A 19364-nucleotide genomic window follows, 5' to 3' on the forward strand; every position below is an offset into this window, starting at 1 on the left:
TGTGAAAGAGATGATCTTCCAAATTGCATATAGGCAAATGAGAACCTTTTAAACACAATGTGTCTATTTAAAAATAACCTGGTATGGTTTTCTAATATATCGCTTGGTGACAATTGATACTTATATACTTTATTCATGTACGGACTTAATGAATTCCTATAGACAAACTGATGAATTGCAAACATCGTCATTTGCCATGTCTAAACTGTTTCAATATTCAGACCACCTACCGCAAGCTTGTTATCCAGTTCTGATTTATCTAACAACACCCTACTTGCTGACATCAGTATGTTGAAGTTTGTCATATTTGTTATCATTGATATGCGAACTGTAGTCCTTACAAATTCCTGTAAATAATTTAAATAATCTTCACTAGCCAAATAAAATATCTTTATATATAATTATATGTATGACTGATTTTTATTGCGATATTATGATCATACATGATTTGCACCTACCATAATAACCTCGGCAAGGTTGTTTACAACTTCTTGTTCATTACGGTGGTCGTAAACATCTAAATGACAAATCTGCTTAAAAAATATCTGAAAAAATATAATAAATTCTATTTCATTATTAATTGCAGGAAATACAAAATTGCGAGTCAATATATAATCATTGACTGTAAAGTTTTTCTTTTTTTAGAGATTGTAGTAACAATTTTAAAATTGATTGGATCAAACATAAGATTGACTAAGTGCACCACCAAATAAATAGATTTAATTTCTCAAATAACGGAGAAATATTAATGCCGAGTGTAGTGTAGTGTAGTGTAGTGTAGTGTAGTGTAGTGTAGTGTAGTGTAGTGTAGTGTAGTGTAGTGTAGTGTAGTGTTGCGTCGTACATTACAGTGTAGCGCACTGTGACATGTCTCACCTGAATAATGGGAAATACTCCATCATACATATAATGCAATGACACATCTACTTCCGATGGTATGTTCCTCAGTTGTTGTATTACTCTTCGCTCGTTATTGTCCATATATCTAGTAAGGTTTCTTATATCAATGATTACGGTTTCCAGAAATAACCAAAACAATCTGAAATTAAAGTAATCAAACATGAGGTCAGTACAATCAAATTCAACACTAGTTACCTAGAAAGAAGTGCATAACGCAAAACGGACATATATAGTTTGAAAAGTCTGCACGTCACACATCTTTAGAAATCCCATAGTAAATATTTAGATTTTTAACAGTTACTCACCGTTCGTGCATTAGTTTTTCGGCGCCATCACCAGCTGTATTCATGTACACCCACAATGTAAACCTTGCAAATGGTTTCTTGATCTTATTGCTGATATTAGGATTGGACAATATAGATAGCAACTCATCCAATGAAAAGATCGTTTGACAGATAGACTCAATGAATCTATTCTCACCCTAGTACACAAACACAAATGTACATTTATTTCAAGCCGGCAAAAAATAATTTTCAATCCCCAACGGAATTTCAAGTGTCCATAGTTCAGTAATTGTCTAATAGCGTTACATTTTTTGGACTTAATATCTTGACATGTGGTGTTTTATACTTGAAATGTGTGAAGCCTTCTTGAAAACATAATATAGATTAATAATATGACATGTCCAATTTAACACGTGGTGACGTATATGCCATATTTATGAACTCTAAACAATTATACCTTTGTATATTAATTAATTTACCGTTTAACCCACATAAAATCAGCACATACAGAAACACGTAATAAGTGTATAAGAGTAGACGTTTTTCGATTTCTACGCCGTGAACAAATGTACGGGCCAATAATAGTCATTTTTTTGCACAATTTGAAATTTTAACATTTTAGTATTAGATGTATTGGGATATGTTTAACAGTGTCCGCGTTTCTTAAGTTAGCCTTAGCTTCCGTATATCGCTATATGGTATGACTTCTTTCTAGTTTATATTCTATTTAAAGGTGTTCCGCATTGAAATTTAGGTCATCTTGTTAATTGTATCCATTACTAACAGCAAATTATAATTAAAGGTAACATACCTCTGCACACGTGGCTAATAAATCTACCAATGCTGACATAAAGATCAAATCAGGGCTTCTTTCATCAGCACGTAGAACTTTTTCTCTGTAATGAAGGAAATGCTCGATTCATCTCTATGTAGGTGAGGATTTTTTTATTTTCATCTGCGTACGACCGATGGTCACAAAAGCCGTGTCCAGTTCATAAAGAAGTTATTATAATATGGCTCCATTATAAAAATAATATGTAAGTAGGGACTGTGTGCCAGTATAAATCTAAAATAAGAATGTTCACCCAAATATCGTCGACCGTATAGGTAATTTTTACCAGTATGGGTAATACGAGATTATTTAATTTTTCATTATACCTTTCTTCCTGGGTTGTGTCTATGATAGATGCAACATCGGATCTGTACTGCATAAAAAATTTCATCACGTAGATTTGATTGCGTTTTATTGGTAAGTTCAGTTCTTCAACCTGTCATTGAGTACATCGTAAAACGTAAATAAACATAATGATTACAAGAATCTCATCGCAAAATATACATATAACCTTATTTTATCTTATCTTCTTGCATATTACTCCATTAAATATTCATTAAATATTCCATTCTGTTTATTAATTAAATAAACAGTTTTAGCTATTTTTAATAGTTATTTAGGACTACGATTACCAAATATTATCTTCTATATATCATACCTTGACAAGAGCGCTCAGTAGCTCAAGGAACTCAGGGGTCTCATTTCTATATTGAGAGACAAGATGCATTATCTTCCCGACTTGTTGGATTTTGATTTTAAAACATGCTGTTTTGTTACCAGTAAACACCTACGAAAATTTAAGATATAGAAAAAACAATATGTATTTACGACTTTGAATAGTTTTAAATGGGTTTGTGTGTATGTATGCAAATATGGAAATATTTATTATAAGAGTTCGTACGCTTAGAGTATGTTTACATAGTGTATATCTTTACGCTTAGACTTTCTTTCTCATAATTCAATCTACAAGAGCAATATACAACGTGCTTTATTATAGAAATAATGTGAATATGGTGGAGAATACACAACTCCGTGTTATACGTGATTTAAATCGTATATGTGATGCAAATTAACAAATGTGGATATAGTATAGACTGGCAACAATGTATTTGTATCACCTCTGTAAAAGCCTTTGCCATTTCAGCTTCAGCACCTTTGACATCTAGTAAAATATCCAATCTGTCAAACATACTTTTTTGCACAATTTCATTTCCTCTGTGAATAGAAAGAAAACATAATGATCCTTATTGAGGTAATGCCAATTTACTATCTACAATTATTTGCCTTTATCATGTATCACCTACAGCCAACGTCCTGACTCCAGAAATGGGGTTGGTGGTGATGTCAGTGTGTTTTAGCAATTGGCAATGAACTATACTGTTAATGGTTGCATCTACATTGATGTGGACTTATCGGACCTTTCACAATCTTACAATATGCTATGCGGCCGTTATCATGAAAAACAACTTTCATTAGAAAATAGTTCTTCTTTTAACTTAAAAAGTCCAATGTGCCATCTAGGTATTAATTAGTTTATATTGATTGGATTCATTTGGGTAGAATTTTAAATCTAATTCCACCCGAAGAATTGTAACCGAATTGTTAATCCAGTTCCTAGCAATTAGGTACAAAAATAGAGTATCCTTCCAACAATCAGTACTCTCATTTACGTGCAATCAACTGAGAAAATAATTTACCTGGCCATGCGTTGTAAGCATAAAAACGCTTTCTTGATGATTTCTTGTAATGATTTGTTATATTTATATTCCTAATGAGAATATTAATGAAATCATATTAAATATCTTATCTCATAAAATTACTAAGATATGTTCACCATATAATTAAATAAAGTTAATATTCATTCACATTCTCCCCATAGATATTCATACAATCTCCTAAATTAAGTTCGTACATGTCAACAAATATAATATCCATAGTCAATATTTAGGAATCATATTTTTCGAGATTTGGACTATAAAAGAAAACTCACTGCATTCAATCCATTAGCCAAGATGTCAAACATGTCATCCAGAACACCACTATTGTAGAAAATAGTTTGGTTCATAGAATGAGGCTCTTCTGGTCCACCATCTAAGGAACAACAACTATCGAAAAACATAAAAATAAGTTATATGATGCCATTAGACAAACAGAATCAATGTTTTAATCTGAATAATTGAATAATAACATACACTTGCCTAATAAAGAAATCTAAAATTTCCCCCATTGTTTGACATTGTTCTCTGTTCATCTTAATAGCAGAAAGTCTCCTGAGTACAGGCAACTTTTCTTCACATTCTTTAAAAACCTTGACTGAAGTATCTGTCAGCAACAGCTGAATGACAGAAAAAATAAATTTACACAGAATAAAGTATGTACGAAAATCTATCAGATGGTAGTTGATGCAATTGTAGATTTAAAAATAACATCATGCACTTCCAGTATTTACAATATTCATAGCACAAATCATCAACCTGACAAAAAATAAAATAAAAATAATCTCTCACCTGAGCTTGAACAGCCCGATTAAATAGATTTGAATACGATGAATATCGTCGATTTATCAAATACAGTGATTTTTGTACCATCTTATCATACTTATGGTTTGACAAGTCCTACAAAATCAGTAAAATATGAGTTATTTTTAGAAATAATAAAAGATGCGATCCAATGCGATTCAATGACAGTATACTTACAAGTAATATTTCAGTTAATTTATCTTCTTTGAAATAAACAGTTCTTTCAAATATATCTGTCAAATGCTCGACCGTAGCGCTGGAAAAATAAAAACAAATAACTTCGCACACAATGATCTCGAACATTACTAAAGAAAACCAAATCAAAAAACTAGGAAAAGAGTTGATTTTATGTTGAATTTTACGCGTGTTATTCCAACTTACTGTGTGTCAGTGCCATGTACTTGCTTGAACTGTACAATACATTTCTCCAATCTTTCATTGAAACGAAAATTGAAGAATAAATCCACAATTTCCAGTGCCCTGTGAAAATGTAATTACTGAATATATGCACTAATGTTTATCGGTCCCAGCCTTATATACTTTTCACACATTAGCAGTTCAATCAATGTATATAAAGTGTATTGTACCGACTGTATGTTCGTGGACACATATAGTTCTTATATTCAAACTTGGCTTCACATTAAATCTGTTTGTTAGTATTATCTGACACTTTCATACAATGTCGATGGTATTTTTTTCAGCAAAAGCTCCTCTAAAATTCTACACTGTACATGTGACATTAGAAAATATTCTAGATAAAATTGCGTTTCGGTGAACACTGTAAATACATTACATGTATCTGATTGTATTAGTCAGGTTCGTGATACAAAACAAGCAACTTACATATATTTAACATCCACTACAGCCTTTGTCTCACGATTTTTTTTAAACCTATCGATATTTCGATAGTTTTGTTTTTCTTCATCTGTAGGAGCCATCTTTTTCCCCTGACACTTTATCGTTGCCCTCGGTCTGTCATTAGTACCTTTCATCAAACCCCTTATAGGTTTTAATAGAGCCTTAATATCATCTTGTGTAGTGTAATAACCAAACTTCACTAGTGTATGTACGAGTTTCAGTACCTATATAATTAACATAACTTGGTGGTTAGAAAAAAAGGTGTAGGAGCTGACCAACCAACAAACAAACCAACCAATCAATTTGTAATGATTCAATGTGAACACAATGGAACTACATACATGCAACACGTGACTAGTGTACCGAGTGGTTTGAAAAATGATAGTAAGCGTACCTGCTTCATCAATATGTTATGACCAACTTTTGATGCTGTTAGTTGTTTGTTTTTACTTAACATGTCATTGATCCATTTCTTTAACTGTGGGAAGTATTTATTCTTCAGTTCAGAGTCAGGTACCTAGTAAACAAATCTTACAATTTATACATCATATTAAATTTTTTTTATTTATCTTTGGTTCAAAATTTAATTTTCATACTGATTGGAGCTGATTACCATAACAAGGGTCGCTCGAAACGCCATCTTGTTCAAGTTGGCATTCACTCTCGACAAAATTGTTCAGTTTTGTCACTTTCTCGCAAACATTGTACTACTTTTTCACAAAATGACTGTTCTATTAGACAAAATTAGATCACTTGTATATTTATAAAGCAACTCGGAGATTATAATCTCGTAAATTAACAGCGAAGCAAATGAAAAGATTGAACGAAAAGCAAGAAACGAGAGGTTTACGGGAGCTTTCGTAACCTAATCTCTTGAGCAAACATTAACACTGAAGCACTGAATCGTATTCACCTATGTCTTAACTTTCTGAAAACTATATATGTTGTTATAGCTACATGTTTCTTAACTGGTCTAGAATGTCCGAACCTGTAACAGTTGAAGGTCATGGTATAACATGACGTGAGTTAACATTAAGGTGTGCAATATCACCTCGTCAATCAGATACAAAATGCAACAATAATTGACATATGATCTGAATTAATTTTTTACATTGTTAATATGCAAATATTGTCGTTACTTACAGTACAACGTTCGCGATTTCCAGTGTCTATTTCATCCCATACAAATGATAGTTTCATTCGTTCTAAGCTGGAAATATTTTCACCAACATCAATAAAGAGACCTACATATTAAAGACAGAAAGATATAAAGTGATCTTTGTACTAAGAAAAGGACTTTCTAATCTGATTAAAACCAGATCTTACTATTACTTTTTTATTATTTTAAATTAATAATTGCAAAAGCCCCTAAAAAATCTGAGCTCGCAAATAACTAGAATAGCCAATCAATAAGAGAAGGCCTTGTATACATTTATTCCCGATGATCACGCGTCAAAGTAACGCATTATCTGACTAGTTATTGCGATAGTTGAATGAGATCGCCCGTTGAAATTGCTCTTATTCTTTGGGCTTTTATGAGACAATTACAATAAATTAAAAATAGGGAAATAATGGGAAAAAATGAAATCACTAAATAAATAAATTGCACACAGTTGTGAAAAACAATGTTCAAACATTATTAGATCCTATACTTCAATTGACTTTTACCACTTTTTTTAATATCAGGTTTTTAATGAATTTTACATTCAATTGTCGGACGTTTGTTAGTTGTTCAAACAGAATATGTACGTTATTTTTAAGTTTAAGGGTGTGAGCTTTTTCATATTGTGATCGACAGTCTTTTCTGTCACACTAAACAGAATAAACTTGACCGTTATTTACAAACAGTAATATCAAATTAATTACTAAATAAAACGATTTATTTGACAAGTTTGGTCGTCATTACCAAGTATGGATCATAAATTATCGCAACATGATTATTAAACGACATGAAGTAAAGTAAAATATCATATTATTCACGTGAAAAATCGTGATTTAAACATAATACTTACTGATAATTAAGCTACAGTACTTGGCACGCAGTTCAGGTAATAAATCGTCATTTTTTAAGCAGTAAAACGCCTCTTCCCACTTTAGTTTATCTGTAATTATTTGAATGGCAGCTTCGTTTCGGCCCTGTTGTTAAAACAAATATAATTGGTTATTAGTAATTCTTGAAAACAAATGATTTTCCGTCCGTGAGAATAGCCATTTCAAAATTTCCCTAAACCCTTAGCAGCTTCATAGACGATGAAATATTTTCGAAAAACGGAACAAACTATAAATAAATATTTAAGAGTGTAAAAGTCGAGTTATAAAATGATGTCGAGTAAGTATCAAGATGTGTCATAACACTGGAAGTAATTGCCGTGTAGCATCCTGATCGTCAACGTTTATCATTGGAGCTAATAAGTTAAATATTTACATGGCAAAGTTTTGCAAATAAATCCAACTGGTGTTGCAGAAATAAACGGTGCTCTTTTTCTGTAGCTGCAAAACGTGTCAATCGACACCATGTCAATTTGTTATCAGTTGAGACATAAACTTCTCCAGACTCCCTAACTTCTGTTAAATACAAACATGCCTAGGAATGAGAGAAGAATACAAACAAATTTCAACAAAACACGTTTAAAATCATAAATAGATTCATTAAACACACATCACTTTTGTTTTTTCCTTGTCAATGTATTTTTACATTGTAACGAGTACACTATTTTAACGATCCAAATAAGTAAAGTGAATCGTGGGGATTCATTCCGTGGTAGATTGCAATTTACTGAATTTATAGTGATTTTGAGAGTTCTTTTCATTATGTAAGCTTGTGAATAGTGTACAAAAAACGTTATTTGATATCTACAAATGTATATGTCTCCTGTCAAATTTGAATAACTAACTATTACTCCGTTATTTTTAAAAAGCTGATCTGTGATACGAGCGTTGTCAACTATCGTTTAAATATAAAACGTGTTAAGTTGAAATACTTACGTCTCTTTCCTTGTTTCTCAGCCAGGTGTCAGTAATATACTCTGTACAAACGAGAATAGACGAATGAGTCATTAGATTACTCGACAAGGTTTTGAATTTTGATCGTGTGCAAATTCGAAAAGATAGAGAACTTACGTTGATTATCGATAATGCTCACACCATCGCAGACGCAAAGAACGCCCAGTAGATCCAAATAGTTATAATTCTGTATGGAAGTAACGAGGGAAATATAATGTCAATGTGGGTGTTTGTATGTAGATCAATATAAGAGAGTGATTCGAATATTTTTACAATGAATGAGAGAGACAACCAAATGAAAACAAAGCACAATACAAATACTTTTCTTACAATTTGAGGTTATACTCTACAGAAAATATGACATTTCTGGCAGCTTGCTGAAACTATGTACATGTATAATTTTGACTGACCACACACATATTGCATACGTATACCCCCACAAGAAAATTGATTCGTTCAAAAAACGTAGTTCTAGAAAATAACAAAAATAGTATTAGTTGCCCATATTCCGTATTTCTGTGTTACAGCTGCCTAAACGCACGCAGTGACGTTCGCCTCAACTAGCACGTTCGACATGATTGCCATATTCTAAGTAGTAGTTTCGTAATATAGTTAAATCCAAATTAAAATATATATTTAATTTTCACCTTGTTTTTTCGAAGCAACTCCACATAATTGTCAATATGTTTAGTTGTGGCTCTATCAATGGTCTTCCGATTATCACGAAATAGCTCCATCACCATACGTGTAGCATAGCAACTGACCAGTTCCTATATTGAAATACATGAATGAGATCGAGGATGAGAAACATATACCGGTAATAAAAAAAAAGTTCGCATTTTACTGTGACAAAGGTCAACTTGATTGAAATAGTAATTCTCAAGGCCGTAGGAAGCAAAAATTAGTTGGTCCGGCCATCCATCGAGGGCCGTAGGCCCGAGGCGTATGATGACGTGGGCGAAGAGGGGACGTGCAGAAGTGTGTGTAACGGAGGCGAAATTTAATTACACGTAAAAATATAAACATTTAAATGAAAAAAACATACCTTTCCAGTCTGAGTTTGAAAGAAGTTGCTGAATCTTGCAAGATAGAGTTCGTTCTTCCTACTATCTCCACATAGGAACTGTTCCATCACGTTATAACATTCCACAATTATATCAACTATAAACCTAATATGAAATAAAGGTAACAATAATCGGGCTTCATAAAAAGGATACATGCAAACTATAGCTGCATTATGGTTATGATACATGCATACACATTACATGACATAACCAATAACAATAATACTAACTCTTTATCAGTTCTGTTCTCATATGGCAATTTGGTTATTATCACAAGTATGTCGATTACTTTTAGATTTCTCAATAATTTTTGTCTGTCTTTTATATTTTCACCGTTCACGATCATGAACTGTTGTAACTCTCGTAATCCCAATATGATCTTCTGGCTGTGTCGTTTAGTTAATGCCATACCACTACGTTTTATCTGAAAGAAACAGCAGCACCACAAAAAATCAAACATGTATGCACATTAAATATGTCAATGCAAAAAATTGATGACTATATATAAACATATGTATCGTTTAATGATACATTCTAATCATTCTTACCAAGTAAATTGACCCACTTACGTATTGAATACATTTCTGTAACAATGGCACTATACCAGATACGAAATAAGATATTTTAACCAATTCATCGTCAACCTAGAAGAAAATCAAAACATACAGATTACTGTCACACAAAATATTTCTGGTAACATGCAAATATAAATTTGCAAACATTGTTTTGTAATTAAATATTGAATCAAATACCTTTTGAATTGTGAAAGCATCATCGTATGACATCAGTTTGCTAGCTGTTATTTGTTTTAACGGGGCACGACTCCATTGTATATCACTCATGGAATCACACATTTCGGACCTGTTACTTTTATAGATTTCTAAAATAATAACATAAATCAACGCATCGCAAATAGTACAATTTCGATTATTTTTAAAGATTGGTGGTTAAAATTGACTAGAAAAAAATTATTTACGTTATGTTCACGCTACTATAATAAATCAAAATTCTAATCATGTATATCTGAGATTATTGTGTCACATTGTCGCCTCAATCAATCGGATTTTCGAGTGATGTTCATTATATCAAAATGATTCATTATTTTTAAACACACAATCCATTTAAATGTGACTTATACAAATAAATAATTGTAAACTGTCTTGACTAAGCGCATTTCATGATCACATTATACAATAAAACATTACTAAAAACTCCGATCTAGGCCGATAATCAGTTGTGTATGTGTACAATGATAGCGTTAATATTTGTCTAGTATATATAATATAATTACCGTTTAGACCATGTAACCAATAACCCGAAGCAACGTGTTCTATTCTGGCATAACTTTCAAACTGTATTTCATCCATCTCGTGAATAACTGGATGTAACCTAAATATAGTACTTTTGTCTGGTGCGGTATCTGTCAATGTTAACTACAAACACAAACCGAACAAATAAAAAATCAATATGAGTTGGTCATTGTCATGTTTCTTCAGTGAGAATAAAACTAACTCTCACATCAATATGATCCAAGCTAACGTCTCCTGTTGATAGATAGAGGGCTGTCTAGCTACCTACTTATCAAAGTATCGAAACAATCGTGCTTTTTTTAAATTCCACTAGCGACAATATAATCACTGAAAATAGAGAATTAATGATATCATCACAAATCTTGCAGAAGGTTCTATCACGTATCAAAGCTATCGGGATGGTAGCTCTTCAATGAAAATTCGAAAATATCCGTTTTTGGTCAAAAACGACAAAAATCCAATCGGGGTTTCTCTATATTAACACAAGGGGCATCTCTGACATTCAATATGCGCATATAAATACTTGGCAATCGTGATACATACATTTGAAAGGGGAATATAATCTACAATAGAACAAGTATTTTCGGGTACATGTTCAGATATCACGATTTCCAGATTTGAGCTTTCACTTACTCAATTCAAACATCTATTAAATAAAACTACCATGGAAACCAATTTTCATCTCTCTAGCCTGAGTTTTTTACTTCTGAACCTAAAATTAGACCAAAAGATGTCATACCAAATATAAAAGAAAACCGATCGGTAAGGTGAAAAACTATGAGGGTTTAAAAAAATACCCTCCAGGTACACGAAAAATAATAACGAACAACATATTTTTCATCAACTTAGAGGATATTTTTCAAACAATTGTTGTCTAAATTTGGTCATTATTTGAGAAAATATGATGTTTTCAGAAAAATACAATCACGTCATTAAACAAATACTAAATTTACCTGTTGTTCGCCACCCTTGTCATCTAGATGTAAATATTTCTTTGTAGTGAAATGTTTGAGACGACACAACTGTCCCCACTTCATTGTCCCACCTAGGAAATAACATCATTGTTAATGCTACTCACAATAACATAACACGCAATGCATAATATTGCATCACATAAAGACAGTGTTTTAGCTGTGATCGCAAAAAACAGAAATAAAAAAAACAATTACAGTACCTTTCATCATGTCTTCATTCTCTATCTGCCAATACGTTATTGATGATGTAGATGGGAACAGAGTTTTCGGACGATTTGGATCTGGTTTCCGTACTCTCAAATGAACTACAAAACAAATGAACACAACAAACCTTCAAATGAGTGATTGTAATGTCAATACATAATTCATGAAATAGTGCCATTTGTTTATATACCATAAAACAAATTGAGCCGTGTTGCACCAAACAAGGAGCAAATTGAGCCGTGTTGCACCAAACAAGGAGCAAAATCACAATCATCAGCCTAAAAGTAGTATGGATTTGTGTAAAACGCTTGGTGAAGATTTTTTGTTATACATTGGGTAAAGTACACTCAGTCAGTAAACAGCGAGTGGAAGAGAGAGGCGTTATACAATAGTATACGTGCAGTCAGTGTGAGGCAATGGAAGTACAAGCAATTGAGAAGTGTGGGACTGAGATGCAGAATTCACGTGTAGCTTAGTAACAGCGTGTGTTGTCAGTCGACAGATAGAGGTGAAAAGATGGATTGACCATTATAGTCCTAATTCAGTAGCTGAAGCCCTAAGTGAGTAGCCGTTCGTTTTGACTGGTGATACAAAGGAAAGTGAAAACGTAACCAGAAGTCTCAACAAGTTTTGGAAGTACTGCCAAAAAGAGCAAGCTGCAGAGTTGGTCGTTTTCTATAAAGACTTCTTTTGAACTTTTGAAATCTTTACTGTGTTGGGATTATTACATGACACCTCGTATAATTTGCAGACAATCAATAAGAATAGCCCAGCGTTACAAGATAAACATACTTTTATTCTGTTTTGAGACAATAGTAGTTCTTATAGTATTTTCTATAAATATTGTAGTGTAAGTTTTTTATGCAAGTTCCTAATTTATGGAAATTTGTCACACTTGGTTCATAGCATAGTATTTTTCTTATTACATCGTGACACTTAGATTAAACACTATAAAAAATATATTTCGTAATTATGTCAATATCTTACCATCTTCAGTGACTTTAGTTTGAACAGTTCCTTCAGCTGTTAAATAAGATTCCAACTCCTTGTGAAATAATCTGAACAGAGAACCGGCCTGTAAAAACAGAAACACATTCACATATTTCTACAAAAACACTTTTAACGGACACCTAACATTTATTCTAATATTAAAACGAACTATGGCGAATTAGATAAGTAAATAAGATGGCTACCTTCAAAATTCCACTATGTTCAACATCTGGTTTGTAGTATCTGACTAATGTAAATCCAGATTTCCTCACTGATAAGTTTAATTCAAATCTGAAAAAATATGTTATATATTAAGAGTGATAATAATAATATTATCAAAAGTGTGCAATTTTTTTTTTCAACTCATATTGTATGCTGTCGTTTATTCTTGTGTTGGATTCTTTAAATTGTATTTTCTCTATGGACTTTTGTTTGGTTGGGCATGTTATTCCCATTTCTTCATTCGATGTGGTTATCATAATATATTTCACGATGTGGAGTCGTGAAAATTTAAAACCCTACGACACGATCCGGCTAACGCATCACATATTTCACTTACGAATCAGAGTTGACGAACGCCGGACCAAATATGTTATGGCTAACATGCAGATACTGGCCAGCAGTTTTAACGCTTTCTAACACTATTTGATCATCCACATGCACCTACAATGAAAACATATTTAATTTGTCATGTATACACAGTTTCCCAATAAATAAGTGCACGATTGTGTGCTGGAGTAAAATTTGAATATATACGCGTAAGACAGGGTTGAATTATCACATGATAATGACTGTCCCTGTAACACATTTATAAAATGGTTGTAAATCAAAGCATTCATGGAATCACACGTGTTACATCAGAATCAAGATCGTTTGGGTTCTAGCGTGTTGGATTGGATCGATATTGCTGTTTTTGCCTTTTTTAAGAATATACTTACTTTTTCGCCTTCTGATTTCACTTTGTATCTTGGCATGATTCGAAACTGTGCATTTTTGGCATTGAACTCCAGCAATTCCACCTTGAAAAGCAATGTCAATCTCATTGTAAGATAGCAGCTACGTGAGCTGAAGACAATTTGTGCATAGCAGTTATTATATAATTTGTTCTCCACGAGAAAAAATAATTCATTTTATGTGGCTTCATGAGTCTGCAACTCAGTGTATATCTGTTATTATCTCTATAACAATGACAGTATAGTTCAAGGTTTTGTTTGACTAAATCTTGTCTTACAATAATTTATAATTAAACCAGATCTTTGTTATACAATTTCACGGTTTTCATGTGCCTAGGAGAGATGCATATTTTGCACAAAAATGTTAACGTTTTTTGTTATGTCTAATTTCACAACCCGGTTATAAGAAGCACTTACAAGAATACTACTGTACTCTGTAGCGGAGGTTTGTGTCGAACTGACGTGAATATATTTATCGGTGAACTTGTGCTTGAGCTGAAGACAAAAAATAATAAAACACATATTATTTAATCAATTTAACTCAGTCGGATATATGGTATAAGTTGTGGCAATAATAGGCTAATGTACGTTATCTGTACATGCACTTCAACGAATTCCCATGAATGTTTCCAACCACGCTATGCAAGCATGGACGCATATATACAGAACGTCGGTCCTACCTGTATAATCTGACCGTATATGACGGGTCTGCCATGTTGTCTTTTTTGTTCTTGTTCATTGTTATTTTGTTCTTTATCTGCAGAAATCTACAATTTTAAAGAATAGACATAATTTACGGGTGTATGTACATTTCATATAATTTTGATATAAACAAGCAATATACTAGCAATATATCGATTATAAACAATTGGTACTTTTATTTGATTTATTGATTTACAAGGAAGTTTCGAAACATCATGTATCATGCATAATACACGTACACGTTTTAAATTGACATAACTTTGTGAACAACAATATTATATTACTTTGAGTTGCCTGATCGCCTACCTTTAGCTTCAAGGCTGTCAGTTTCTTGGTTGTATCTTTTGGAAATTTCCTGTAAGTATTGATCAAATAAATTCCATTGAATCTGCAAGCATTCTTGCAGCGGTTCAAACAAGAGAAGCATAGTGTTGTTTATTCTCTTAAGATAGACATAGTGGGTGAAAAGGAATCTTTGTCGTAAACGGTAAACTAAATTTGTCTCGGATCAGAGATCATTTCTTAGATCATTTGGTTGAGCAGTTCATGAAAAATAGTTTGTTTTGGACATTTTGTGGTTTTCGGTTAATCTAATGTCACACGCTTATATTTGAGAAACTAATTGAGCAACTATGATGATTTTGTCAAATTGTATGCAATGCAATTCTTGCACAAGTGGTACAGGTCATTCGTGATATCAAGGTGGTGAGGGATTTGAGAAAATGAATTGCAAGCATTTGATACTGTTTTTGGTAAATCCAAATTTCTTCAAAAATGTCATTCCTTAAGCAAAAGAAGTTTTAATGTCTTCCGATGCGGACATTTCGTGTCAATTAGCTTTGTTAAAGTTCTTTGATGAAGGTAAGGTCACACATGCCATACATGCCGCAACAATTCAGCCTTCCCTGACCCATGAAAGTATTGGGACTGGGCACAGGTTTGAGGTACGAATATTTTTTTTAATTGCGGCCAAACCCCGAACCAGGTCACAACTAATATATTCTTCTCATACTGAACTCATACTACATACAAATTACTACTACATACCAAATTTAAAATCATTGGTCAGTTAAAATATACTTGAGTTTTGGACCCGTTATGTGGGAAATTCAAGACAGTAATCAAACCATATATGACCATTCTAAATTATTTATTCTTTCTCATGAGAAGCTTTGCCTCTGTATTACATATAAAATATCAGTTCAAGCACACACGAAACAAACGCCTAACATTTTTGCAGAATATTCAAGATGGCGGCGAAATCATGTGACTATTGAAATGTTCGTTTTCTATCGAAACTTTGGTTATACATACTACATACAGAATATCAAGTTAGCCAGTTGAATCATTTAAATCTGTGTCAATATTTGTAGCCTAGCCACGTTATTGATCCACAATAAGTTATGCAGAGATCCAAGATGGCGGCCAAATCATGTGACTGATCAACATTATTTTATTTTTCTCCTAAAAGGCATTGGCCTTAAATTCTACTCTCAAAATACCGAGTTATTAAGTTGAAGCACTCGTGATAAACAAATGCCCCAATTTGTGACCATTGTCCCGAGTAATCCAAGCTGGCGGCTAAACCACGTGACAGGTCAAGAATATCTCATTTTTCTGGTAAATAAATCGGGTCAGTCACGTAATTTGACTGCCATCTTAGATTTCCAGCACAGATGGGCACAGATTTTGACATTCGTTTCTTACGAGTGATTCAGCCGATTATCCAGACATTTGGTCTGTTGCATATAATCTCAATCTTTCAAACAAGAAAATAATAATTTCGAACAGACACGTGGTTTGGCCGCCATCTTGGATTTTCATGAAAAAAATGTCAACGTTTGGATCAGCTGTTTTTTAAAGCGAGTAACATGGCATATTGCATGTAGCATGTCTAACTAGAGTCGATCACTATGACAACATGATTATGCCTCTGATTTTTCACAGTTTCTATATAATAATACATTAAATACTTACTCGCTTGCTTGTTTGGCTTTTTTATAATTTTTCAGTGCTTTATACCTATTTTGTACACACATCTGGAACGTTACGGCTACAGAGAAATAAAGTGTTTAATCATTCTATAATACATAACTGTAGCACGATGACAGCTGAATAATGTAAACAGCGGAATCATTGAGCGACACGATTTTAAGTCAGATAACTATGGAAAGCCATGACTGTCTTATCCTACTCATTTACATTACATTATAGGCATTTACCACAACGTGATAGGCATTCATCACAACGTGATAGGCATTCATCACAACGTGATAGGCATTTACCACAACGTAATAGGCATTTACCACAACGTGATAGGCATTTACCACAACGTGATAGGCATTCGCCACAACGTGATAGGCATTTACCACAACGTGATAGGCATTCGCCACAACGTGATAGACATTTACCACAACGTGATAGTCATTTACCACAACGTGGTAGGCATTTACCACAACGTGATAGGCATTTACCACAACGTGATAGGCATTCGCCACAACGTGATAGGCATTCATCACAACGTGATAGGCATTTACCACAACGTGATAGGCATTCGCCACAACGTGATAGGCATTTACCACAACGTGATAGGCATTTACCACAACGTGATAGGCATTTACCACAACGTGATAGGCATTTACCACAACGTAATAGGCACTTACCACAACGTGGTAGGCATTTACCACAACGTAATGGGCACTTACCACAACGTGATAGGCATTTACCACAACGTGATAGGCATTCGCCACAATGTGATAGGCATTTACCACAACGTGATAGGCATTTACCACAACGTGGTAGGCATTTACCACAACGTGATAGGCATTTACCACAACGTGATAGGCATTCATCACAACGTGATAGGCATTCGCCACAACGTGATAGGCATTTACCACAACGTGATAGGCATTTACCACAACGTGGTAGGCATTTACCACAGTCAGCTGGCATCGGTGTCGCTGGGTACGGGTGTATATGATAAAGGGAAGTTGTGCAACCAAATTTGCCGAGTTCGCAGTTTTCCGCCAATAAAAAAATAACTAAGGCAAAAACTCACGGTTTTTTAGCATTTTTGTAAAGACATTATTCTCTATCAATAATCCGCCCAAAATAGGAACATTTCTACTAATTCTTGTGTTTGTCCGACGTTTTTCGAAAAACCTGCGATAAGGCTGCGAAAGTAGAACATTCCGGAGGGGGTGAAACATTAGAGCATCGCTAGGCGATGGACGCGGGGCTTTTTGGCAACGACCGCAAACGTATCCGTGTCCAGCCATTGGTTGGCCACGTAGAGGTCAAAATACGCGTTCTATTTTTACGCGTTAAGTTTGGCTCTTCCGTTTCACCCCCTCTGGAATGTTCTACTTTCGCAGCCTAATCGCAGGTTTTTCAAAAAACGTCGAAAAAACACAAGAATTAGTAAAAATGTTCCTGTTTTAGGCGGATTATTGATAGAGAATAATTTCTTTATTACAAAAATGCTGAAAACCCGTGAGTTTTTGCCTTAGTTATTTTTTTATTGGCGGAAAACTGCGAACTCGGCAAATTTGGTTGCACAACTTCCCTTTAATATCATATACATCCATACCCAGCGACACCGATGCCAGCTGACTGTCGTAAATGCCTACCACGTTGTGGTAAATGTCTATCACGTTGTGGTAAATGCCTATCACGTTGTGGTAAATGCCTATCACGTTGTGGCAAATGCATATCACGTTGTGGTAAATGCCTATCACGTTGTGGCAAATGCCTATCACGTTGTGATAATTTAATGCCTATCACGTTGTGGTAAATGCCTATCACGTTGTGGTAAATGCCTTTCACGTTGTGGCGAATGCCTATCACGTTGTGGTGAATGACTATCATGTAATGGCGAATGCCTATCACGTTGTGGCAAATGCCTATCACGTTGTGGTAAATGCCTATCACGTTGTGGCAAATGCATATCACGTTGTGGTAAATGCCTATCACGTTGTGGCAAATGCCTATCACGTTGTGGCAAATGCCTATCACGTTGTGGTAAATGCCTATCACGTTGTGGTAAATGCCTTTCACGTTGTTATAAATGCCTATCACGTTGTGGTAAATGCCTATCATGTTGTGGTAAATGCCTTTCACGTTGTTATAAATGCCTATCACGTTGTGGTAAATGCCTTTCACGTTGTTATAAATGCCTATCACGTTGTGGTAAATGCCTATCATGTTGTGGTAAATGCCTACCACGTTGTGGCAAATGCATATCACGTTGTGGTAAATGCCTATCACGTTGTGGCAAATGCCTATCACGTTGTGGCAAATGCCTATCACGTTGTGGTAAATGCCTATCACGTTGTGGTAAATGCCTTTCACGTTGTTATAAATGCCTATCACGTTGTGGTAAATGCCTATCATGTTGTGGTAAATGCCTTTCACGTTGTGGCGAATGCCTATCACGTTGTGGTAAATGCCTATCACGTTGTGGTAAATGCCTATCACGTTGTGGCGAATGCCTATCACGTTGTGGCGAATGCCTATCATGTACTGGTGAATGCCTATCACGTGGTAAATGCCTATCACCTTGTGGTAAATGCCTATCACGTTGTGTTAAATGCTTATCACGTTGTGGTAAATGCCTATCACGTTGTGGCGAATGCCTATCACGTTGTGGTAAATGCCTATCACGTTGTGATAAATGCCTATCACGTTGTGGCGAATGCCTATCATGTAATGGTGAATGCCTATTATGTAATGGTGAATGCCTATCATGTAATGGTGAATGCCTATCATGTAA

At 34.2% G+C, this 19364-nt stretch overlaps 1 protein-coding gene across 1 annotated transcript in view; it reads right to left on the minus strand.

Annotated features, from left to right (window-relative positions):
• The window catches only part of LOC100375251 (inositol 1,4,5-trisphosphate-gated calcium channel ITPR1-like), a 39283-nt gene that overhangs the window by 15617 nt on the left and 4302 nt on the right, over positions 1–19364 (minus strand). Inside the window, exons 4-40 of the mRNA XM_078006026.2 lie at positions 16571–16646; positions 14900–14948; positions 14572–14658; positions 14309–14386; positions 13877–13957; positions 13498–13601; positions 13142–13229; positions 12936–13023; positions 11945–12049; positions 11724–11815; positions 10752–10893; positions 10213–10340; positions 10030–10104; positions 9691–9884; positions 9442–9565; positions 9044–9166; positions 8514–8583; positions 8379–8419; positions 7819–7977; positions 7406–7529; positions 6537–6637; positions 5788–5910; positions 5379–5617; positions 4917–5015; positions 4713–4863; positions 4524–4631; positions 4215–4351; positions 4007–4121; positions 3714–3784; positions 3135–3231; positions 2675–2803; positions 2343–2452; positions 1996–2080; positions 1206–1381; positions 877–1039; positions 459–545; positions 231–347 (exon numbers count right to left, since the gene is read on the minus strand). Of these exons, the coding sequence (XP_077862152.2) occupies positions 231–347; positions 459–545; positions 877–1039; positions 1206–1381; positions 1996–2080; positions 2343–2452; positions 2675–2803; positions 3135–3231; positions 3714–3784; positions 4007–4121; positions 4215–4351; positions 4524–4631; positions 4713–4863; positions 4917–5015; positions 5379–5617; positions 5788–5910; positions 6537–6637; positions 7406–7529; positions 7819–7977; positions 8379–8419; positions 8514–8583; positions 9044–9166; positions 9442–9565; positions 9691–9884; positions 10030–10104; positions 10213–10340; positions 10752–10893; positions 11724–11815; positions 11945–12049; positions 12936–13023; positions 13142–13229; positions 13498–13601; positions 13877–13957; positions 14309–14386; positions 14572–14658; positions 14900–14948; positions 16571–16646 (4136 nt within the window). The remainder of the gene's footprint in view (positions 1–230; positions 348–458; positions 546–876; positions 1040–1205; positions 1382–1995; positions 2081–2342; positions 2453–2674; positions 2804–3134; positions 3232–3713; positions 3785–4006; positions 4122–4214; positions 4352–4523; positions 4632–4712; positions 4864–4916; positions 5016–5378; positions 5618–5787; positions 5911–6536; positions 6638–7405; positions 7530–7818; positions 7978–8378; positions 8420–8513; positions 8584–9043; positions 9167–9441; positions 9566–9690; positions 9885–10029; positions 10105–10212; positions 10341–10751; positions 10894–11723; positions 11816–11944; positions 12050–12935; positions 13024–13141; positions 13230–13497; positions 13602–13876; positions 13958–14308; positions 14387–14571; positions 14659–14899; positions 14949–16570; positions 16647–19364) is intronic.

This window comes from Saccoglossus kowalevskii, chromosome 1 (assembly GCF_978046115.1).
Source record: "Saccoglossus kowalevskii chromosome 1, keSacKowa6.1, whole genome shotgun sequence".
In the NCBI taxonomy this organism is placed as follows: domain Eukaryota; kingdom Metazoa; phylum Hemichordata; class Enteropneusta; family Harrimaniidae; genus Saccoglossus; species Saccoglossus kowalevskii.